At 45.2% G+C, this 23,717-nt stretch overlaps 1 protein-coding gene across 8 annotated transcripts in view; it reads left to right on the top strand.

Annotated features, from left to right (window-relative positions):
* RREB1 (ras responsive element binding protein 1) overlaps nucleotides 1–23,717 on the top strand; it is a 115,536-nt gene that overhangs the window by 31,377 nt on the left and 60,442 nt on the right. For 5 of the 8 annotated variants that reach the window (XM_015854537.3, XM_015854539.3, XM_015854543.3 and 2 more), the window contains exons 2-3: nucleotides 22,012–22,131; nucleotides 23,443–23,645. In XM_015854537.3, the coding sequence (XP_015710023.2) occupies nucleotides 22,012–22,131; nucleotides 23,443–23,645 (323 nt within the window). Of the gene's footprint in view, nucleotides 1–811; nucleotides 970–17,797; nucleotides 17,924–22,011; nucleotides 22,132–23,442; nucleotides 23,646–23,717 lie in introns of those variants that run through there. The other 3 variants (XM_015854538.3, XM_015854540.3, XM_085537774.1) reach the window with 2 other exon arrangements.

The raw sequence follows: 23,717 nt of genomic DNA, 5'->3' as shown, positions 1-23,717 counted from the left end.
TTTGTTAAGCATTGTGAAATGACTTTAGTGTTGTTCTGACTCTTTCTGAAGTGGTTTGGGAAAAGGAGACGAAGCCTGTCAACCTAGACTGGGGTAGGTTTTGTTTGCCTTTTTGTGCTCTCTGCTTCTTTCCCCATTCCCTGAACTGTGAGGTGACGGTGTGGTGGTGAGGACCCCAGGTAACCTCGCTCGGAGCTTTCTGTCCCTGCCTGGTGGCAGTTCTTTAGCGCCTGGTTCCAGCAGCTTAGTGCATGGTGATGCCTCCAGTACCTCAGAGATGGTTTCTTAGTCAGAGAGAGTGCCAATTAGCTGCAGATGGGTGCAGGGAGGTTTTCCCCTGGCGGCCTACTCCTTATTTAGCTTGCAGAAGAGAAGAGTTTGCGGTGGGGGAATGTTTAGGTGTTATGTAAATGGACAGGACATGCATTTCTCTGACTCATCTCTCATTGGCCTCGTCAGAGTGAATTATGTCTGACTGCTTGGCGGTTAATTGGACCATCCTTCCTATTTCCTAAGCTGATAAGCCCCTCACTGTCTGCCTCAATCAGGCTTCTTTGTTTGAGAAGTTACTAATGCTGCAGAAGAAGAGAATAACAACTTTCCTATGTACTGTAACCAAGTGATGGGCTCTGGTCATTTGAGTGCTGTGATAGTCTTGTGAAGGTTCTCCATATTTCTTCAGCAACATCCTTTCGTAAGAATTATTTGTACTGTAACTCCAGTGGAGTTGGCAGGCAGTGTAAAGTAGGTACAGCTGTTGTATTTACTACAAGTCTTGTCACTTTCTGAAAGGACTGCGTTCATGTTTAAGGTATGCTGTGAGAAGCTTTAATCTGGTGGATCCTGGCAGCTGTATCTGTTGGGATCGGGTCTTAGAAATGGCTCCCTTCTATGGCAGACCCTTCAGATGAAGACTGTCTTCCTGATGTGTCTGGACGGTGCCTAGCTTAGAGTGGGTGTTGCCAGAAGGTGAGTAATAAATGATGATTAATCGTCTTTGCTCTGTGGGTGAGTTAGTATGAAAAAGCACTTGGCTAAAAGCTGTGCTTCAGCAAACTCATCAGGCTTAACCATGCAGGAGCCGGTAGCGTACCATCCCAAAGGCATGATTCTTGTGTCTCTGATGGGTTTTGTGTTGACTGCCATGATGGATTTACTACATCGGACTGGGGGAGAAGTGTGTCTCCTTTTGTCTCCAGAGCTAAATACGACAGGTTGCAAATGAGTCGAGTGATGTGGAACCGTACGTACTAAAAGTAGGCATCCTTTTGTCAGATTGTTCAGTAAAGATTTTGGTGCAAAGATGTGATTATGAACCTCGTAGGTATTCATCCTCATGTATGTACCATTGAGTCTCTGATACAGATGCACAAGAAGGATGTAAGGATACCAATCTGTGTGGGATTATATCTTGAATTTGAAAAGCTGTTTGATTCTATGGGAACCCATTCATCATTTACTGTCAAACCTGTAAATAAATAGAAAACTTAAAGCTGTAGTGATTTCTAAAATAGTTTCCATTCTGAGTTTTCGTATTGATTTCAGCAATGCATTGCATGTGTTTGATCATAGTTACTTCTAAAGCCTTTTGAAAGCAGGATTAATCACAGAAAACTTCCTTCATCCCCATCCTTCGACTGTTTCTGGCAGCTTTCTGGGGCCTGAGCACACAAAGGGAGTATTGGAGGATTTGCTCCCTGTACAGAAACTGGAAGAACTGGGGATTTTTGTTCTTTCTTTTTCTTCCTTTAAAAAAACAAAACAAAAACAAAACCACCAAAGCTTTCCAAGACATGGAGGATGTAAAAGTATGCAGAGAAAACAAATATTTGTGCATTGCATTGTGAACCTGCGTTTGCAGGTACATTTTGACCTCAGGAAGTGACCACCTGTTTACTTTCAGCTGTAACTCTTGAGTTTGCACTGTTGAGCCCCAGAATAGTACTGCTGCAGCTGGAGAAAGAGAAGTTGTATATGCCATCCACGGGAGATTCAGGTTGCCGCCAGTGATGCTAAGCGATAATTCATTTGTAGTGTCAAAGGGACCACTGTGCAAGGATCACAGGGAGCTGAACGTGGGGCCTGGTCAGCAGGACAAGAACTTGTGCAGAGACTGAGGTGGGCATGAATTTAGAAGGCCCATATGTCCCATCAGTGGTGGCTGGGTCTCTGGCCCCTCCAGGCCATGGACAGCTGGCTGACTGTCTTGACTCTTGCTGTGGCATCTTTTATTGGCATTTCTATTGTCTGACATTCATGAAGACGGGCAGTAAATTTGCATTTGGATCTGAAGTTTATGGAAGTATGTTTGTGCTTTGTATCTTGTCTGAACCTTAATGTTGTAGCTAATAGCCATTCACTGATTCACCAAAGGCCTTGGTGTCTACCATGGGGTCTGTGAGCTGTAACCTTTCAGAATGAAGGTGATGAGGAAAGAGTGGAAAGAGTCCTGAAAGAGTTGAAGAGGAAGAGCTGGAAAACAAGTGGCATCTCACTCAGAAGTCCTTGGAAAGAAAGATGCTGTGTCTGTTGTAGTTAATACAAATTGCCCTCTGTGTGCATGGAAATGTAGACTGGCTCAGTGGCTTATCAGAAGGCAAGTCAGGATGCTGAAGTGCCATTGTTGCAACAGTGAATTGAGAGAATTTGGGAGGCAGTCTGACTTCCTTAAGGAGTTATGGGAACATGAGAGACTGAGAGGTTTAAAAAGTGTTTAGCCTCAAAATTAGGGCAACTTGAAAATGAATTAACTGCTGGGCCTGTAATGATCTGTGTTCATGAATGTATAGGACCTTAAGCACAGAAAGTATTGGAATGAGTCTGGAAAGGGTCCATGTGTAAGGAATGTAGTTCTTCTGGCTTCCGAGATAGCTTTTTTGTGTAGACAGCATGGAAAATGGTTACAAAAACAAGTATTGCAAGACACTTAATGAGATGGGAAACTGGAAGTGCTAAAGCTGTGGCTCTTGGAATGGAGTGACTGTGAGAGAAGTGCAGCATATTTCTGCTTTGTTTTCCAAGCAAACATTTTTTGACTTGTGAACAACCAGGATTGGAGTTTATCCAATGGACTTAAAGTCAGCAAACCCAAAAATGCCCTAAACATCTCTCTTGAATTCTGGGGTGAGGGGCTAGGACAGCAACTAGAGAACAGGTAAAAGATACGTGTAGTATATGCTGGCATTTCCACCATTGCGGTTCAAGACTTCATTTCACCTTTTGAGAGGATGTCAAGCTGTCAGCTTTCACTGGTTTGGGATGGGGGTGACTGGGACTGACCAGACCAGTTTGTAGGGAGCTTAGTCAGCTTCCTAATTTCAAGGTATACATAGAGAGCCAGATGGGACAATAATGCTGGTAGGTTCCAGTGTGAGCAAGAAGCTGGGCTGCCATGGGTATATCAGTCAGAGATCACTGGGCGCCTTTATTCTGAGCCTTGTTTTCACTTGCATGCAGCTCTACTAAGCTTTAACCAGTTGTACTGGAACACCACATTTCAGGTGTTTAGCTTCAGGCCACATTTGTTTGGGTTGAAAGAGAAATAAGTAATAAAACTAATAATAAAAAAGGACTTCAGCCATTTCTAAGTGTGCAACTGAGGGAAAATAAGATGGTGAATGCCCAAATATTTCTCTAATGCTATGACACAGAGGTATAGAATTTCTGCATGAGGGGTTTGCTGGTGTCAGACTAAAAAAGCTGTTATGTTGGATGTATTTAGCTTTGCTGGTGTTTCTGTTCCATGTATGGGTAGCTTGAAAGCAGTCTGTCTTGAAAGCACACCTTGCCAAACACAGCTGGTCTCTTTGGAGAAGAGAAGGCTTTGGGTAGACCTCACTGTGGTCTTCTAGTACTTGAAGGAAGCATATAAACAGGAGGAGGAACGACTGTTTATGAGGGTGGATAGTGATAGGACAAAGGGGAATAGTTTTAAACTGAGACAGGGGAGATTTAGGTTAGATATTAGGAGGAAATTCTTCACACAGAGGCTGATGACACACTGGAACAGGTTGCCCAAGGAGGCTGTGGATGCCCCATCTTGAAGGCATTCAAGGCCAGCCTGGATGTGGCTCTGGGCAGCCTGGTCTGGTGGTTGGTGACTCTGCCCATGGCAGGGGACTAGAAACTAAATGATTTTTGAGGTCCTTTTCAACCCAGGCCATTCTATGATTCTTAAATTAAAACAAAGGCCCTGAAGTTCATAAATACCTGGGTATGTAGTGCATGGCCCCCAGTAGCCCTCTTGCAGACCACAGCAGGCCCAAGGAGCCTTTGGTAGTTTCTGTTTGAAGCTAAGCACCAAGGAGCAATATTGAATAGCTTTGCTCTCTTCTGTTTTGAGGAACTCATCAAAACGAAAGAAAAGTCCCTTTTCTTCTTTGCTTTTCAAGAGAGAAAAGATGAAGTCTGAGAAGGAGTTAAATAGTGCTTGGTATTCCTTTTCTCACCAGCTCCCCTTTCCCCCCCAAACCCCAATGCTCCTCCCCTCTGGTGCTGCCCACAGCGTTATCATGCTGCCAATTTCAGGGGTGAGTTTACACGATTGTTTTGAGACGTGCTATAGTCTCAATCTCCGGTAATCCACCAGGTGGAAGCAGATGTGTGGGATGTTTGTAGAGGTTGTGCAGAGTGGATTTCTGAGAGAGCAGCGTCTGTGGAATGGGAAAGAGAGAACCCTCGCTTCAGTGCTGCCAGTGAAGCACAAGTTTGCAGTTAACCACCAGCTCGATTCGTTGGTGGTTTTTGTTGGGGCGGTAGGCTGGGTGAGGTTGCGTTAGCCAATTCTGCTGGATGGCTACAGATCAGTTGCCTGGCTGTTCTGAATGGCAGTAGGAAGCAAGGCGTCAGGAGGGAGAATCGGATAGGAAGTGGTTTCTTAGAGCTGGTGTTGTGCTGCTGCTAACAGAAGTTCTGGTCTGCTGGCCACCAGCTCACTTCTCTGACCTGCTAGAGCGCAGCTGTGGCTCTTGCTGCACTGGTCCCTTCCTGCCACCTTCCTGATAACCACCTTGCATCTGGGTGCGTTGCTGCTCATGCAAAAAATGGCAACTTTGAAGTCTGAGGGGGGGGAGGGCATCCCTTTGTATTCAGCCCTCACAGGGATTCTGCTGTGAATGCATCTTTATCTAGAAAAGTGCTAATGTGCTCCTTCATTTGTTCCTGTTAAGGGATGGGTTGGGGGGTGGGTGAGGGGAGTCCACTCCAGCAGGAAAATGTAGGTAGCTCTGGAATAATCTCTTGGAAGCATCCCTTGGCCTTCAATCACTTGGAAATAGTCTATGCCATCTTGGTTTGTGCTGCCTGTATTGTTTGATGTAACATAAAAGGTTTGTGTGCATACTGCTGTAAGTTCTCAGTCGATTCTAGTACTGTTCTTCTGTTGATGTGTTGTACTAAAATTAATGGCACTATCTGACAGTTTGTGCTCCCAATAACTTCAGCTTCACATGCAAGGCAAAGCCCGGACAGTAAGTTGTGTCGAATCACTGGCTTAAATCATTTCCTCGCTGACGTGTGCGCTTTGAGCTTGGCTTAATTCTGAACGTGATACAGTAACAAATTGCCTCAAAGTTAAGCCTTCCCTTCCAGCTGTACCGGTGAAGATATTTGCATTTTCAGCCCAGAGTTGCAAAACCCAGCCCTGTGCTTGTACTTTGTGCATGTTAGGACAAAAATAACATGGAGAAAGACAGAACCCAAGGAAGCGGTTTGCATCAGTTAAGGCCCAGGGGGAGCTGAGGGTCAGTATTATTCAGTTCAGCAGAGAATGTGATAATATAAGGAAATGTTGATATTACAGTAAGATTTTCTTAGTTTTATTAGTGGGGCAGAGACTTTAAAAGAAAGCATAGGAGCAGAAGTGGCCAGCAGGGGAAATCACAGAATCAGAGGGGTTGGAAGGGACCTCTGGAGATCATATAGTCTAATCGTCCTGCTACTTGACCAAGTCCTGCTTGGAAAGGTGATGATTCAGGAGTGCTGCTTCAGTGTGTTTGTCTTTAGAACTTCTTTCTGTCTTGGGGAGGAGAGACTGATCACAGCTGTGTGAAATCTGATTTCTTAATGCTGTTTCAAGTAAAGCAAAATAATACTGGTCCCTCCTCTTGTCTGGATGATTGAGAACTTAAATTCCAGGCTTGCAGAAAAGTGATGGTGGTCTTAAATCTGTAAGTGATGCACAACCTTCGTTGTTATTTTTAATGAATTAAAGCAGCACAGAAATCCGCACAGGCAAATGTTTGGTCCTGCTGTACCTCAGTGCAGTAATTATAATGCAGAAACAGCTGATAGTCACGTCTCCAGCCCTGCACAGCGTTATGACTTGCTACCTACATTCCATGTTTAGCTTTGAGCGATCAGATGGTGCAAGCAATGTGAGCTAGCAGCGCTTGAGGACACGCAGCCAGGCAGCATGTCCTTGCTCTGTGCAGCTTTGGTTTCTTTTCTCTACTTCTGTCCCATTCCATCCCCTTAAGGTGATGCACTGTGCAGTAAAGGCCACTCTCTGGAGTCCGTCAGCTGCCAGTGTGGGAGCACGTGTGCCATTCCCACTGAGCTGCAGGTTAAGTCCAAGGCTCTAAGGTTTGTAAATATTTTTTCTAAAGTAACTGAGAACTCCAGGTGAGCTGTTTGCCCTGCTTTACCATTCTGTAGCTCTGGTTGAGACACGTAGTGGTACATGGTGGCAGACTGTTCCAGCATTGTTGCTGACGTAGCTTAATGAATCATGAGCTGTTTTTTTGGGGGGATAGCTTTGTGCATGGGGACAGGGTCCTTTACAGCTGCTTGTGAACCAACAAAAATGTGGAAAATGCACTTTAAATCAGCCCTGAGAACTCTGGGGGAGGCTGAGGGTGGAGATATTCAGGAGTTTTGTTTGCTTTGTGCTTAGTGCTGCACAAAAGGTACACCCAGTCCTTGATCTGGGAGAGATTGGATAGACAAGCAGTAAAATGACTGACAGACTGCTCGGGACTGCTCTTGCTCTCTTGCTCCCCTCTTCTGGGGATGCCGTGGAAGAGATGCAGTGCAGAACATTTTAATTGTGGTAGTATATTTACCTGAGCTGAACTTCAGGTAGGATTTTAAATGGGTAAGAGATGTTCTCTATGCCAGAAGGACTGCAAATGAGCTCTGAGCTGGAGGGAAGGAAGCAAAGGGAGGCAGGAGGAGGGACTCTGCAGATGGAACTGGCTGAGAGTTTGTTCCACGACATCTTTTCATCTTTCGCTGGTACTGCAGCACCGCAGGAGTAGAGTTACAGACAACATTCTTGCTCAGGTCTCTCATCCCGCACTCAAATAGAGGGTGTAATTTGATGATGCTTCAGCTACCCTGTTCGAAGGCTGATGGTGAAATATGTTTGCGTGCACGTATAGAGAAGCACAAAAAACAAATGCCACAAGTCTATGACTGATTCCACAGTCCCAGATCACTGCTAGGCCTGAGGGAAAAGGGTGCAGCGGGAGCTGAGGGGTTAAGCAGGGACTGGCTGTCCGTCCTTCTGAATGACAGCCGTGGCTTACATCAGGTTAAGTCAGTCTGTGCTCTGCAGACTGAGGCAAAGCAGAATGGATTAAAAACTGTTTTCCGTATCTAGCCTTGAGATTCCTTGCAGCTGTAGTTCTAAATCAGCTTGAGGGGGGACATGTATCACTGCATCTCAGGAGCAAGATGGAGTGTGAGAGGCATCTTCTTCCAGGACAGTTTTGGCAGTCAGCACTGGCTAAAGTTTTCCTTACTAGCGTGTCTGTATCCACAAGTTCCACGAGTTTATTTTAGCCTGGGTTTGCCTGCCATCCTTTTCCCCTGGTATGGGCTGGGGAGCAGCACGGGCCTGCTGGGCCACATGGCAGCCACCTTATGCTCTGCCGGGCTGGCTGGCACAGGGCTTCTTGTTCAGCCAAGGTTATCTTACTGCTGACCTTGTAGCAGAGCTCAGCCTTTCTGTGGCATGGTAATTGTGAACATGAGGGACTTCAAAAGAGTCTGCACAGACTGATTCTTTCTTGCTTTTGTAAAAGCTGCAGTTTATTTGCATCCCTACTCTGAAGTAAGAAAGACAGCAATACGGTGTTTTGTTCACAAATTCTGAGGAGGTCCCATCTAAAATCCACTGTGGAGACTTCCTAACCTCGGCATGACAGGAGGCTGCCATGCCACAGCTCGCCTTAAAAGTCCTCTTTTGGTCCTGTACCTTGTCGGCTGTTTGCTTACAGGGCTCTGATAGCTTGCCGTAAGTGATACATGGCATCTGATTTCTTCTAGCTGCCGACTTTCATGCTGGAATGTCTTTGCCTTGGTTGTAATTGGTTCAGTTTACTGAACTAAATATGTTTGCGTGCTTTTGGGATGAAGAGGGACTTCTTTGCGCTGTGTAACAGAATGAAGCGTGGGGATTAACTGGGGGGAGAGGGAGGAGTTGTGTGGGTTTTCTTTTTTTCCTGGAGGCATCAGGCTCCTCCTGTCGCAAGGGAGAGCATAGTACATCGAACCTAAAGACCTTTAAAGTACATGCTGAAATGGATGCTGGGAAGATACAGTACAGCGCTTGGGCACAACTCCAAGGCTCTCAAGGCAAGTAATATTTAAACAAGCTGAACAGCCCCTTTAGGCAAGCAGCAGGAAATCCAGCGCTGAGCTTTGTGTTGTTGCATGGTCAGCAGAAGATAAAAGCTCAGGCTATGCAGCTGGAGTTCCCTCCTATCACTGGATGGCAAACTGTTAAGAAAAGATAAAAGGGCAGAAACGAACAGGGGGTCGTCTTATTGGAAAGCGTTCCTTCATATTTTAAGCTGTCAAAGCACTTTGAAATGTGCTGTGCCTGACGTAAGTCAGAACTTACTCTGTCACTGGCAGTGGCAGTGTGTGCTGGAGCTTCTACATCAGCTGGCAGGCGAAAGGTGAATTCGGCCCTTGGCTTTGCCGGAGATAAATGTTCAACGTGGGCAGGATGGTGATACACGTAGGTAATCCCACAGCCCTTCCAGGTCTCTCTTTTGGCAGCTTACCCTCGACTGGGCACAGTTTTAACAATGAGGAAAACAAATTTAACTGAATGAGATTACTATTTCAAGTCTTCTAATCACTATTTACTGTATTCCTCCCCTCCATCCCTCCTCCTTTTTTCCTGCATCACGGCACTAGTGTCTTGGGAAAGAAAATGCTTCAGAGCATTTGTTACCAATTTAGCAGCAAGTACGTGCTCAAATTTGGGATTTCTGAGATCTTTGTGTGCCATATGTAGGCAAAGCGTAATCTTTGCAAGTTCCAGTAGAAAGGAGCAAACACAAATTTGCTTTTCTTCAGATAGTGTTTCTTTAATCTGGTGAGACTTACATTTGCGCAGCCTTTTTGTTTGGGTAGGACAGTTAACTGTCCTCCCTGGGGTTGCTAATTGCTTATCATGGAGTAATCGGTCTCTTGGGTATATGAAGAGATGAAACACTGCCAAGATGGAGCCCCTGACTTCCCCCAGAGGTCTGATAACCCTCTCAACTACTGAACCCTTGTGGGAGCTTGCTTACTTTAAAAACCTTGCTATTTCAAATTATCCCTGTTTTAGCATGTTTAAGAAGTTTAATAGGGGGTGTATTTACTGAGGAACCTCTGAACTTGTCAGCTTCCATATTCTTTAATGTCGGATCTGTATTGAATAATGTTTTGAGTTCATTGTGAAATATGCTGAACACGTTGCTGCTCCTTCTGTTTCAAAAAGTGGCTACCTCCATAGCCTCCGTGTCGTGCAAGACCCTAACAGATGAGGGAAGGCCCCTTTCTGTCTTCAGCTGTCAGTAAGTCGGGCTGGCGAAATCTTCTGGCTTCAAAAACCCTCTTTGAAGTTCAGATGAACAAACAAGCGAAACAAATCTGGTGACTGTCTTCTAGTTTTTGGTAGAATTATACCTCCACATTACCATGTGTGAAATGAGTGGGTAGGCTGAGAAACGTTTTTCACCTTACAGTGAAAAATTATTTATTTAACCGGCGGTTTTGTTTGGTTTCTCCTTTAGCTGCTTGTTTAAACCCATTAAAATACACACTTGTCTTCTCCACAGGTGAAAGTGGTATTAATTCCTTGAATTCTTCCCCTGTACCTCTTTATATGTAATATTTGAGCTCCTGGATGCTTATGAAACTTTGTGAAAAGCAATGATGCCTGAACTGGAGAAGCAAAATAGCTCCTGCAATTTAATGTCTGAGGGGAAAGTGTGAATTGAGATTTTTCTGCCATAGAGATGTTCTTTGTCCCTTGCTTTTGCGCAGAATTAACATCTATTATGTATTAAGTTTGGGGGGACTTTGGGTAGAAACACATTTTGTGCCTTTAAAGAGTTGCATCCTATTCAGAGAACCACATCTGATGACTTTTTCTTCTTTTGTGTCTCTCTTAAAACTCTCTTGGTATTGTTCACCTCTTGTTGTGGAGTAGATCCTAAGTGACCTCAACAGAATTAGTGCAGGAGTACATGCGGGCTCAACAAGTGATGCCTCCTATTTTATGATGTAGGCCCACCATGTCAGGGGTGGATGTTGGTTGATATGGCAGTAGAGACTAAACCTTCCCACCAGTATTTCATTATGTGTTGTTGCTGTGGGACAGATGGCAGCAGAAGGGCAGGCTGACAAAATGGCGTCTGACATGGAGGCATGTATGAAGCAAAGGTGTGCCATTGGATTCCTCCATGTGGAAAAAAATGGCATCCATTGACATTCATTGATGTTTGCTGAATGTTGATGGAGACCAAACAGTGGGATTGAGCAGAGTGAGGCAGTGAGTGGTGTTTCTGCAGTGGTGGCGGAGACAGTCACCTCCACTGGTGCAAATGCTGGGTCTTGTTCATCACTGGTGAAAGCACAGTGGTAATGGTGGTGAGTGTGTTGAAACATAGGGTTTTGTAGCTGAGAATCTGCTCTATCCAGCAGTGTTATTGTACTCTTTATCTTGGTTGTAGTGTATGTGGAAAGACATAGGAGGCATTACTTTTGGTGCAACATATTACCACAATATGAATTGGCTTGAAACTGTAAAGCAAGGTGATTTTGTTCTTGGAATTAAAAGAGGATGGCTGTGTGGGTGGGTACGTATGTATACATATGACTGAGAAGATGTTCACATGGGAACATCCCTCATGAAAGTAAGTATGAATTTCAGTATCATGAGTCCTACTGTGATCCTTTAATGTTGCTTCGCTGTGCGTGTGTATCTGAAAGAGATGAGTCAAGGTTCCTCTTAGCAAACTCTTGCTATCCTGCTGCAGAAGCTGAGATGGCTGTGAGTGGATACACAGGTCACTTGATCTGTTCTGTGTGTGTGAGCTCGGTTGTTTTGGAGTCTGCCAGGAGTTGGACTCCATAGTCCTTATGGGTCCCTTCCAACTGGGGGCAGCCTATGATTCTGTGTTTCTCTATGTGGTTAACGCTTGCAACTACGACTCAGTCCAGTTGAACATAATTTGTACTACTTTGTTTCAGATTAGTGTTTTGGGGTGTGCGTTGTTATCTGTCAGAGGGACTGAGCAGAAGGAAGTGAACTGCCCTTTTCATACATGAGTTGTGGAAAGAATTGTGTGTATCATCTGTTTGGTGGCAATGTGTGAAGTAGTGGAACTGTTCTTTTGGAAGACGAGGATGCTTTTGGACCAGCAGCAGACATTTTTGGCTGGAGGAACAACATCTTGAAACCTCACTTACTGAAGAAACCTGTTCACATTTTGGTCTGTTTTCTTTTTATTTTATTATTTTTTTTCTCCCCTCCGCTTTCCTGAAATAAACTTCCTGCAATTCTTTGCGGCGTGCAGGTGTCCAGACTCCCCTTTACTCACAGTGACTTGTACAGCCTGCCAGACAGCTGAGGGCTGCACCTAAAATCCTGCTGATGGGGCCGTGCACTGTGGTGGTCTTGATGGAGTTACACTGGGTACCTTTTACACCTACAGGCTGCAGCATCTCCCTTTGTCTGAACAACTGAGAATTGCATTCCAGGAGCCTGCATGTGGGTAGGACTGCCCATAATAGAAAAAAAGAAGGCTGCAGAGGCTGTAAGCTGCTTGCCTAATCCCTGTGCCTGTTGTGCTGAGGAGCTTCAGGACTGTACTGTGTGGATCTGGAGGCTTGTCACAGAGCAGAGGGTTGGTCTTGCCAGTATTTGCAGTTATTAACATTAGTGGATGTTTGTTCGTTTTCCATGTTATTTTTTGTTTGAGCATATAAGAGGATTGTGGCCTTGCCACCAAAATGCTCATGTTCAGGGAACTTAGGACTGTTCCCTTTGACAAGCTTTGAAGATCAGCAGGCATTTCCTCACAGTTTACTGCATTGTTGGAGGAGCCCACTGCTGCACAAGTCTTCAGGCCCATCCGCCTGACCATGGGCATTCCTCACCTCACCAGCACATGGATTATACTGTTTGCAGACTGTCTAAGCTCCACGATGACCTCCGTGGATTCCTCATGAGCTTTTGCAAGGCCGGGCCTGTGTACTTTGTAAAATCCTTTTGAAATGCCTCCTAGGCTTTTAAAGTCCCGGAGCAAAAACTATGTGGCAAGGAACGTAGAAGATCAGGCAGCTGGATATGGTTGTGGATGAAGGGGATTTGTGTTTGTGTGAGTGCAGGCAGTTCTTGGTTTAGAATGCATCTTTTTCAGGTCAGATGGAGAGAGGTCTTTTCTGAAGAAGCTTCTTCTGTTCATCTGGTAAAGGAAAGAAATTGCAGAACTGGATTCCCGTGCTCTTTTTTTAGCATGTGTGTAGCAGTCTATGAAAATTAAGAGATGCTGTTTCGTTTTGTCAGTGTGCAGGAAACACCTCCCACAGGTTAGTTTCGGTGTATTTACTTCAAAATAGAAAGAGAGCTCACAGCGAAGAGCACTATTGACAAGTAGCATTGTTGTTTAAAATTTCCCTGGTGGCTCGCCTGTGTGGGTCTCAGCTTGGAGATGCTTTGCCCGCTTGCCAGAGCAATCTACCGCTGTAATTAATTTACCTAACGCAAACAAAAAACAAACAGTGACTTTCAGAATGCAGAGCTCTCCAAACAATGCTGAAGCAAGGCTGCCTGCCCAGCTGCTGTAAGCACATGCGAGTGCTCACAAGGCTGTTCATTAGCAATGGGGGGGAGACATTCTTCTCAAGGCTGGGCTCTTCCTTCACCATGAGAAAGTGATAAACTCCACTTTGAGAGATTTGTGGTACTCTGGTGCCTATGGCAAATATCTGATTAGAATCCTCCAGGTAAAAATGAACAGCTGGCTTGTATCTTTTAGTTCTGGCTCAGGATGATGGGAGAATGGCAATTGACGGTCATCTAAATTGAATATCACGTGGTGACATGGGTGGTGCATATCTGTTTCTGGTCATTAACAGACTGTAGGAGGTGGTTGACTTGAAGCCTCTTGTGCCTTGTGTGGTAAAAGGCAGGAGTGTGGCTTTGGCTTGTGGGTCTGTGTGAGGTCTGCCTGGTGTGGAGATAGAAGTATGAAGCAGCACTGCAGGTTATCTCGCTTACAAAAAGCTGTGTAGCTGCTTTGGATGTTGTGCTGGAGGTTGGCATTAAAAATGCTTTCTGAGTTGGACAGAAGATTGAGGGCTGCACAGAATATTTCTGAATCCCTTTGCTCCAGCACTTCTCTCTTTCTTCCCTGTGACAGGAGGTTCCCCCTCCTAAAACATCAAGCTAAAACACTCTAAAAATCCCTTTCAGTGCACGTGTTTCTGAACATTTTAAATTGACTTATAAATGGACTTATAAATGTATTGTTTATTTGTTTGGAGAGTGTGATAGAGGGAATAGTTCCTGTGCTGACCAGAAACAGAAGACGGGAAGATAAGGATGTTAACAAGGTGGAGTAAGAAAAGGAGGTGTTTGTTTAGAAGAAGCCTGGTCTCCAAAGCCTGTGGAGCAGTGGAACCCTGCTGATAACACAGATGAAATAGTCTGCCTCTTTCCTAACTTGAGAGGAGCGGAGCTTTGTAATAAATGGCTGCCATGTGGCAGCTGTCTCCCAGCTTCGTGAGCCTGGCAGTAGTTAATCCTGTCAGCAAGTCATGCTCCCTGGAAAAGAGCAGCGAGGAGAGCTGCAGACTCTTGAATCATTCCCTCTGCAAAACATTTGCATGTTGAATCCCTCTCTGCTTAACTTGGTGGAGGCTCTCATCTTTAAGTAGCGCTAGAGTACAGCTGTCTTGGCTTTTAAATGTTAGAGACGCATTGAGATCTTTATTTTTCCCTCTGAAAAAAGAAAAAGCCATTTTGGTTTTGGAGGATGTGTGTTCCTGGGTATAAAATATGCTGTTTTGTAAAGAAGAGTTGTTGTGTGTTGGTATTGCCATGTGGTAAGAAGTTATAGGCTGAGCATCTGAGGTTGTGATTATCCTTCAGGGCTTGTGGCTTTAAAATATTAAGACATTTGGAAATGAGTTTTAAGCACTGTAATTTCAGTCCCTTCTCTCCCTTTGCGCATAGCATTGCTGCAGTACCCTGTGAGATGTGTTGTGCTTTGTAATGCTGCCTGGTAAAAGGTGCTGCACAGAGCACACTGCTATCACCTGTAAAGGATGCTTTCACTTGAGGCTCCACAGGGAGCAAACGGGTGCTGTCCCCTTTAGTGGGTGAAGCCCTGTTTAAACACATCCCTGAAGGAAAAGGGTCACAAGCAGCTCACCATGCAAGATGCAGGGCACTAGCACAGGAGATTTTCTACGTCTCCCTCTGCGTGATTCATCCTGCCTCTCAGTAATCCCTTCCAAACCTGTCCTGCTGCACACATGCGGCTCCAGCTATGTGTGAAAAACAAGCATGAGGCAGCAAAACGCTCGCTCTTTTCTCCCACCCCGTCCTCCAGAGATTTGCCTGGGACCCTTGCCTGCATCCTTGGGCCTGGGGCTACTTTGGGCCAAGCTGTGGGGTTGCAGGCCCCCCTCCTGACCCAACAGCTGCAGGCACCGATTGCCAGCGAGCGGCACAGCCGCATAGCTTCGTGGCTTTTCTTCCTCTCGCCGCTGCTGTTTCTTCTTGTTTCCACAAAGCCGCGAGGAGGAACAACCAGACTGATTGTCTCCCCTCCGGGTGGGTGCCTGGGCATCTGCACGGCCAGTTGGTAAGGCACAGAAGCCCCTGTTTTTTAATGTGACACCGGGGGCTATTGATTGCAGGCTCGAGCTGTGCTGCTGCTGCACAGATGCTTGCTGTTGGCCCACCTTAAAAGGACAAGACATCCCGTGGTTCAAACAGGCTGTATATTGCTGGGGATGCCAGCATCTCCCAGCAGAGCCGAGTGTCCCGTTTCACGCTGAATCCTGCAGCATTTTCTTCTCCAGAGCTGAAGGGAGCTGCAGCTTGCCTTGGCTGGAGAGGAGGTGGCTTTTCTTCTCTCTTACACTGAAGCTCTTTCTGTCTGGTTCTCCCAAGTGCAATTTGTCTATCTCTCCCCTCAGGCTCTGCGACAAGCACCCTGTTACCTCAGCACAGTCCTTGCTTGCTTAGCCATCTAGGTTGATGGCACATCAATGGATAGCTATTCTTTCTTCCCCTTCTTTTCTTTCCTCCAAGGTATTAAATTCACTAGGTTTGTGGTTCTACCCTTTGGCACAAGGCAAAAAAAAAAAAAATTGAAAGAAGCCACAGGGCTTTCTACTTGCTACATTTGAGATTGTTTCCTCTCTTTACCTTCCTTGCCCTTCCAAGGCAGCAGCAGCAGTAAGGTTTTGTATCCCTTAGAGTAGCAGGGGGGGCTCAGGCCCACCTCCCATCTCAGCAGGAAGCCTTCAGGGCCAGACATGGCAGCCCCTGGCTCTGAGGAACGTGGTCCCAGACTCCCAGGCTGTCCTGCACCATGTTCCACAGTGTCTGCTCACACAGCAGGATGTGGGCCAGCCCCAGCCTGAGCAAGAGCCTAGGCAGTCAGGCTTGGGGAAGGCCCATCCATCCGGGGAGAGACCCCCGTGCCCTGTCTTGAGACATGCCACTGTCCCATAGCCTGCCAGCCCAGGGGGATGCAGAGAGACTTTCTCGGGTCGCCACTTCATCTAAGGCAAATAAACCGGTGTCGAAGCCAAGAAACACATCAACTTCCTGGAACTCTGCGAGCTGTCCACACAGCTGTCCTAGCTTGCCGAACACATGCAAAGCAGAGCTTATAAGGACAGACAGTATTGCTTTTGTATCCCTCCTCAGCACGCGGGGAGGGAGCAGGGGCAGGGCATACTGGGTGATGCCGAAGGTCTGTCTTGTCCAATGTGCTTCCTTTGCCACAGTGAGCTGGGGGAGCTGGACAGCCTCCCCAGTGGCCTCCTGCACCCCAATGGCTGCATGGAGAGCTGACAAGATGAGGATGGAGGGGAGTTTGTGTGTGGAAGGAGTGGAAGGATGCATGCTAACAACTTTTGGCTTTTGCTTTGCTGTTTTCCTGACTTCGTTTTTTTTTGTGCATGTCCAAAATCAGCTCTTGTGGCTCCAGGTTTGTTAAACTGTCTCAAAATCTCAGTATTCCTTTTTGTCTGAGCACGTTCTCAAGGCTGACTGCAGTTTGGTGACAAAGGCTTCCTGGAAGGCCAGGTGCTAACCCACAAGCTGATAGAGAGGGTGAGGATGAGGAACAGCTTTTAGATAGATCTTTGATACAAGGAAAGAGGAATAAGACATTAGAAGAGCTCAGAATTCATCAGGAGCAGGTCAGCTGTGTGATGTTGCCATGCTAGGCACGGTGTTGCTGAGCAGGAATTCAGTGTGGGCTTGGACCAGACCCTCGGATGTGCAAAGTGTGGTGGCAGAGAATAAAGCTTTCCCATCAGGGGATGAGGCTGTCACATTTTGGTTTCGCTCTCAGCAGTGCAGCAGCGTGTGCTTTGCTTCTCCTTTCTAGCCTAGCAAGACCACAGGCTGCTGCATGTCGTGCCATCCCCACTGCATGCAAGAGCAGATGGGAGTGTGCTTGCTCTTTAAGTTAGCAAACTGCAGGGTCAGGAAGACAGGTATGAATGCATCTTATACAAAAGCTGCCCGTTTTCTCCCTGTGTTGCTGTAAACCCATTGAACAATGCAGGAAAATTCCATCCAGGAAGCCCCTGCTTTTCCAGCACAGCGTCTCACTGTTGCATTAGTACAGCTTCCTCATTTTCCCTGTGACTTATCAGCATCGTACCAGGGCATCGTGCTGATTCAGAGCTGTAGTTTGCTTAAAGCAGTAGCAAAGTTCAAATTCCGGTATGTTTTGTGGAGAGATGCTTCTGGTCATCCAAGCCAAGGTCCTGAGCACCGCTAATGGTCCATAGATCATGAGAATGCAGATTACAAAACTTAGAGAAAAACCAAATGCACCCACACATCTTGTCATGCGTGCAATGGGATAAAACTGAACAAGTAAAGGTCTCTGAATATTCAAAATTCAGGCTGTTAGGTGTGGTGGCAACAGTGTACAAAATAATCCATAAATATGGAGGTCTTCTTGCTCTTATTTGCCCTGCCCCTAAAATGGGTGGTGCTCCTCAGCCCCGCTTCAACCCCTAGAGATCACCACAAGATGAGCCGTCTGCCTTTTAGTACCCAGAAAGTGCGTGTCCTGAGGTGTTGTTCCTTTGGTTTGGTGTCTTTGAGGTTTCGTTTGTTGTTGGGTTGTTCGTTTTGTTGTTTTTGTTTTTAACCCCAGAGGAGAATTCGAGTTAGAGGTACAAGTTCAAAAGCTTTGGGGTAATATCCTTACAGTGCCTGTCTTGTTCTGAATCCTAAGCAAATAACTGACCACCAAGCTACTCCCATGCCACTGTTTTTTTCTTTATGCTTGTCTTCCTTTCCCCATAGGCTGCTCTGTACTGGTGCTCCAGCAGTGGTGACAGTGAGGTGATGCTGCCAGTATATTTCTCTACCGCTGGGGTGCCGAGTCAGCACCAACACTTCAGTAGCAAGGGCACAGTTGGTATTAAAAAGGTCAGTTGGGAAGACTTTTTTCTCTCGGTTTTCCTTTGCCTTGAGGCAGCGGCTTTCAATAGCGTTAACTCCTTTTTCTTCCCACACAACACATTTTTCATCCTCTTTTCCTTCCTGCCAGCTTTGAAGCCAAATCACATTCAGAAAGTAGTTTGGGTGGCTGTGTACATCTCTTGGGGTGGGAGTGAGCTTTTGTGCTTGGGAAGGAAATCTGCTCCTCTGGTGGGAGCTCAGTGCAAGACCAGTGCATCAGATACCTTTCTGAAAGTGATGTAGTGATTCTTAGGTATTATAATCTCAAGGGTAAACCATAAACTTCTGTTTATTCAAATGCGGCCCCTCTCTTTGAAGTTGTGTTGGTGTCTAAATTTGTATACTAGGAAGGTCTGGCCTTCATTTAAATGATCATTGGAATATTTCTTTTTTCTACCACTGAGAAGACAAAAACAAAACAAAACAAAAAGCAGTGGGAAAGCCATGAGTTAAGATAATAGCGTTGCTAAGATGGAAATGATGAAGAAGGTCCAGGATTCCTGTTTGGGCCTCACAGGAAAGCGTGGTTTGAGATGCATGTGTGTGGGGGGTGCATTCCTAAAGCCATCATTTGTTTCCCCTGTTTCTACTCCTCCCACCGTGTTCTGTGCTGCGTACGATGGCGTGTTTAATGAAACCAATAAAGGTACTTGGCTGAGAGTGTTAATCTTTCCCTGCTCCAATTAGTGCGTGGCTTCCAATTTAACATTGATGTGAACCTTTTTTTTTTTTTAAGGCAGAACAATGAGCAGCTTTGTGCTACACACCAGGTTTTCACCCTCCTTGCCTGTATTGTGTGTTTCTTCCTACCTATTCCAAAGGGAGAGCTCCTGTGCAGAGACAGGGGAGCAGACTGGAGCAGGGACTTGTACCAGCTTCATGTTAGTGCGGCTGCCTCTCAATGGCAAGTCAAGTGATCGTGACTCTGAAGGCTTATCATCTCTTCTCCTTTCTTCTTCCTTCCCCCGTGGCCCGTGCTGGCCTGTGTTCTTTTTTTTTTGTGTGCTTCATCTGTGATGCTCGTCCCCAGAAGGAGAAACAGCTGTAACAGTTGAGAGTGGTCTTTAAAGAAAAAAATTAAATATAAACAAATCCACATAAGCAGAGGGGGGAAGTAGCTGCTGATGGACTCAGCTTTAGCATACAGTGGAGTCACACTTTATCCCAGAGGAGGAAGTAGGTCTAGCAAGTGTCTTCCTGTACAGACTGAATGGGAAGCAACAAGGCTTTTTTCATGCTTTTTTTTTTTTTCCGAGCCCGCTGTTTCTCAGCAGCTCTCCTGTTATGTGAGGCATCAGGGTGGGCCTCCAGCACAAGGAGGAGCTGAAGGCCCTGCAGCCTTCTGTGTGGGATTGCAGCTGCCCAGGTTCATGGCTTCAGAAACAACACCAAGCGGAGGGAGCTGGGTCCCTTTCTGTAGCCATGGATAGAAGGCTGTTAGGATTTTGTTTTGTTCGTTGCCCCCTCACACATATACCCTCTGCTTTCATAAGAGGGTGACTGCAATGCTTGGGGAGGGTCTCCAGAATAGATGACTCGAATGCTTGTTTCCAGTTCCCTGTTTCCTAGAGGCTTTGCTCAGATGTTGAATGCAACTTGAGGCCATGCTGTTTGCCAGCCTCTTTCCTGTTTGTCTCTCTTTCCTGGAGGTCTTTGTTCTCTTTTGGGGAAAGGGAGGAAGGAGGCTCCATCGGTGTGACCTCCAAGCTGTGGCGTTTAGAGTCCTGAGGGCAGGGCCACAGGGCACCCCTGCCCATCACTGGGATCTCATAGGTGCTGTGGAAAAAAACATTTCCTCATTCTCAGTGATGCATTTATTAAATAAATAAAAGAAAAAAAGAAAAAAAAAAAAAGCTGCAAGAGAAACCTCTCCGTATTCTCTTGCCTGAAGGCTTTCTGCCATGGGTTTTCCCACAGGAAGGAGTGATTTGGCCCAGTATCCTTATTGTTTCTATATCCTCTTGCAAATAGAAAGTTATGCCTCTGAAATCAGTGTGTCCTGCTCATGTGGTTATCTTTGTTTAAGTGGTGCGTTTTTGCTTCATGCAAAGAAAATGGAAAATACATCTGTGAATAAAATACATATGTGTCAATTATCTTATTTTTGCAGAACCTGAATTTCAGTCTTTCAACTGCTTAAAATTAAGAAATGCTGAATCTTCAGAGTTACACTATAGAGTAACTTTTTCCAGGACATAATGGTGGTAACATTAATGTTAGAGGTATTGACTGAAAGAGAAAAGGTTAAGTCTACTTCAGAAGGAGCTGTTTTTTGTTGACGTGTTTGTTTGCTTGTTTTTAAGTAGTAAAGCACTTACCTGTTTCAACAGAAGCCCTTCCAAATAATATCAACTGATCATTTTTTTTGGTGGTACTAAGCAGATACAGCAAGCAACTTGCAGGTGACTCCTTAGTTCTTGTTCTCTTCAAGCTTAAATCACTTACTTTCTTTTTAAGCACTAATGCGGTAGAAAGAAGTGACTGTGTTGCTCTTAAATGACCTCTTTTAAAGACCCTATTAAATAAGCAGCTTTTATACTTGTTGGAGAAAATACAGGAGGATGGATGCTTGGCCTCTTGAATCAAGCAGTCCCTGCCATCACAGGGAACACTAGCGTTTTGCTTAGCAGAGAAGCATACAGGAGTTACCTTCAAAGAGTTATCTTGAACTGGTTCAGTATAGCATCAAAATAGTTTTGGTTTCTGAAGATGCAGACTGAAAATGGTGTTGATTTTATCTGGAGCCATAGACTGTGACCTCAGTCAAGTCTCACATATGTTTCATCTCTAGACTGTGCTGGCTTGCTGTGTCAAACCACCAGTGTGCTGCTCCTGAGAGAGACTGCAATTTGACTTGGGGAGCTTGAGTCTGCTGCTTTTTCTTGTGTTGAGTGAAACAAGGAACTGCATGACATAAGTCCCTTTGTCAGACTTTTGTTCACTCTAAAATGTCAGTAGTTGGGATGCCATCATTTCTTGTTCGCGTACGCTTTTCAAAAAGCATTTGCAGAAATGTTTTGTGACTGATCTGCATGTTATCCTTGAGAATTTGTTATTTAAAAGAAAGAAACTCCATTAACCATAAATTGAGAGTGATGACCTCTGCTTTCTGAAAAAAAGGAATATCTGTATTAGTTCTGCTGGATGCAATTTGGAAACCTGAGTTGATGAAATGTCCACAGCGTGTTAATTTCCAATATAAGGTTATAAAAGCATATTTCTCCAGTAAAAAGATACTGGTATCTCCAGTGTTATGAATCACCTTTTTTCAGAGGCTATGACCACGAGTGCCACAAAGAGAGAACTCCTCTCTTTGTTAGGTGTTGATGATTCACCTTCACCTCTATCAGCGATGTTCAACTGCGTTGTCATTCTCCAGCCAGAGCAGGAATCCCTCCCAAAACCCCAAAGATAGCACGATAAGGTTGTGGTCTCAGAAAGGGGTGTGGAGAAATTCTGCCAGGTGATATGGTGGTTGCTTGTCTTCTGTCCATCTAAAACCCTTGGGCAGTGGGTGTAAGGAATGTGCCAGATGGCCCCAAAAACCTCGGTAGTCATTTCTGTGCTGCTGGAAGGAAGAAGGTTGCCCTGCATTCATCTGTTGGTGTAAATATTAATCCTCCAAGAAGAGAAATTGAGGCGTGGGATGCTTGTGAATGGAACTGAATTACTTAGTGAATCTCCAGAAGCAGAATACTCTTCCAAGTTCTTTACTGTATCTCATGACTGTCAGTGGCACGCTGGCTTGCTCAGTCCTTTGTTTCCTCCCCCTTTTTTTTTGTGGTTGAATTCTGGGGACCAAGCTGAGTAAGGGTTTCCTCTCTTTCTTTGCCCAGATTTCACTGCTGGTGGCAGCAGCAGCATCTCCCACTCCTGTGCCAGGGTGCTTCAGGCTACGGGTGCTTTATTGCATTGGCTCCGTTGACTTGCTTCCACCATCAAATCTATGTAGTCATCAGTAGAGCTCTCAAAAAAAAAATGGAGCTTTAGTCTCTGCTAAAACAGCTTCCACCAAAACTTAATCTCTTTCTCTTTTTCCTGTCTCCCTCACATAGTGCTAGAGGGTGCTACTGAAGAAGAGGCTGAAGAGCCTGATGCTACTAAACCTACTACACTAAGTGAGGAGACCAGCAAGCAAGAAGAGAGCCTCAGTCAATCAGGGGATAGCAATGAAGGTAACTGGTCTGACTAGCTCCAAGTGACTCTTTAGTTTTAATTTAGGGCATTGATTAAAGCTTGTAGAAGTATTTCTTACCCAATCCATAACCCTTATCTTTGTGAAGGATATAACCTACACTGAGCAGTGGCATTGGTGCATGCTTTTCTTTCCTTGTCCCTAATCTTTATCTGTCTGAAGTGCATAAAATTCAGTGAGTAGAAGCGTGGGCATATAAATACTCAGCTACCACTGTAGGCTTCCTAACTAAGATTTTCTTGGCTCCAGGTAGCTCGGCACCACATTACTTAGCCTCAGAAAGCACCTGTTTGTTGTGCTCAAACTTATCTTCCTAAGGCAGTATTATACAGAGATGAAATGTTCACAAGAAAACATGTTTCTCTTTGTTCGCCCTCACGTCCTCTTGTGTTAGAATGACTCAAGCACACGAAGCTCCTGTGCTGTCCACCTGAGCTGACAGAGCTGTGGACTTGCAGAGTGTTCCTATTTGGTTGGGAGATTCTTTTTTGGAGGAAGGAATATTCAGTTTGAAAGCATTTTCCTTTTTAGCTCCTTAAGGGGAAAGTGGAGGACCTTACCTGTGTGTTTGACAAGCTATGAACAAAACAAGATGGAAGAGTCTGAATCTGAACAGCTTTGCCTTCAGGGCAGCATCAGCCGTGGCTGTAACGTATACTCTATGGACTGATATGAGTGGGTAGAGCAGAATGAAAAAGAAAATTCTATCATTGCCAGCTGTGGCAGTAAAATGTATTTTAGGGGATTTGAAGTTGGATTTTTTTTCCCAGAAGCTTTTTGCTTCTGCAAAGCTGACTTAAGCTATGTAAGAGAGACAGAGAAACTGGTATATTGTGCTACTGATGCCTTGATTCTGCAGTTCTGCTTAAAATACAAGCTTGCTTGAATGATGCTGTTTGCCAGAGCATTCATTCATTGGCACTGATCTGATGGCTCATTGAGATTGCAAGGTACTGCAATTAATACCATTTTACAGCTGGTAAATCACTCCATAATTCCTGTACTGAATTCTGTTTGGAAGTCAAGATAATGTGAACATCTTTTAAGAAGAGGTTTGCACCTTGTCCTACACATTCCAATAGGAGAAACTTTCACTATTACAAGAAAATCTTCAGTTACTATGAGCTGTTGTCCATGAAATCAGGCAGTATGATGCGAGTTGTAGGCAGCTGAAAATACCTTTGGGTCTTCATTGTTTGCTTTGGGGTTTTTATGTTGTTTGCATTGTTTTTAGTTTAATTTTTTAGATGACCTAGCAACTCTTAAGTGTGCTTTTTCTTTTTAATTCCAGAGAAGCAGCTGGAAACTTTAAACAGTTACAAGGTGACACCAAGTTCACCGAGCAGTTCGGACGGAGCAGATTTGTCCTCCATTGATGCCATGATGTCAGCAGTAATGAATGTGGGGAAGATAGCTGAAAATGGGGGGACCTCTCAGACTGTCAAATCTCCCTCGAAGTCTCCTGCACCAAATCGGATTGGTAGGAGAAATCAGGTTTGTAAACCCAAGTACAGGGAGATGCTGGGAAGTCAAAACAGCTACATGGAAAATGATGTGATTATGTTT

The sequence above is a fragment of the Coturnix japonica genome, chromosome 2, assembly GCF_054131305.1.
Source record: "Coturnix japonica strain WE chromosome 2, WE-NBRP24, whole genome shotgun sequence".
Classification (NCBI taxonomy): domain Eukaryota; kingdom Metazoa; phylum Chordata; class Aves; order Galliformes; family Phasianidae; genus Coturnix; species Coturnix japonica.
This window is presented reverse-complemented; position numbering and strand designations above follow the sequence as displayed.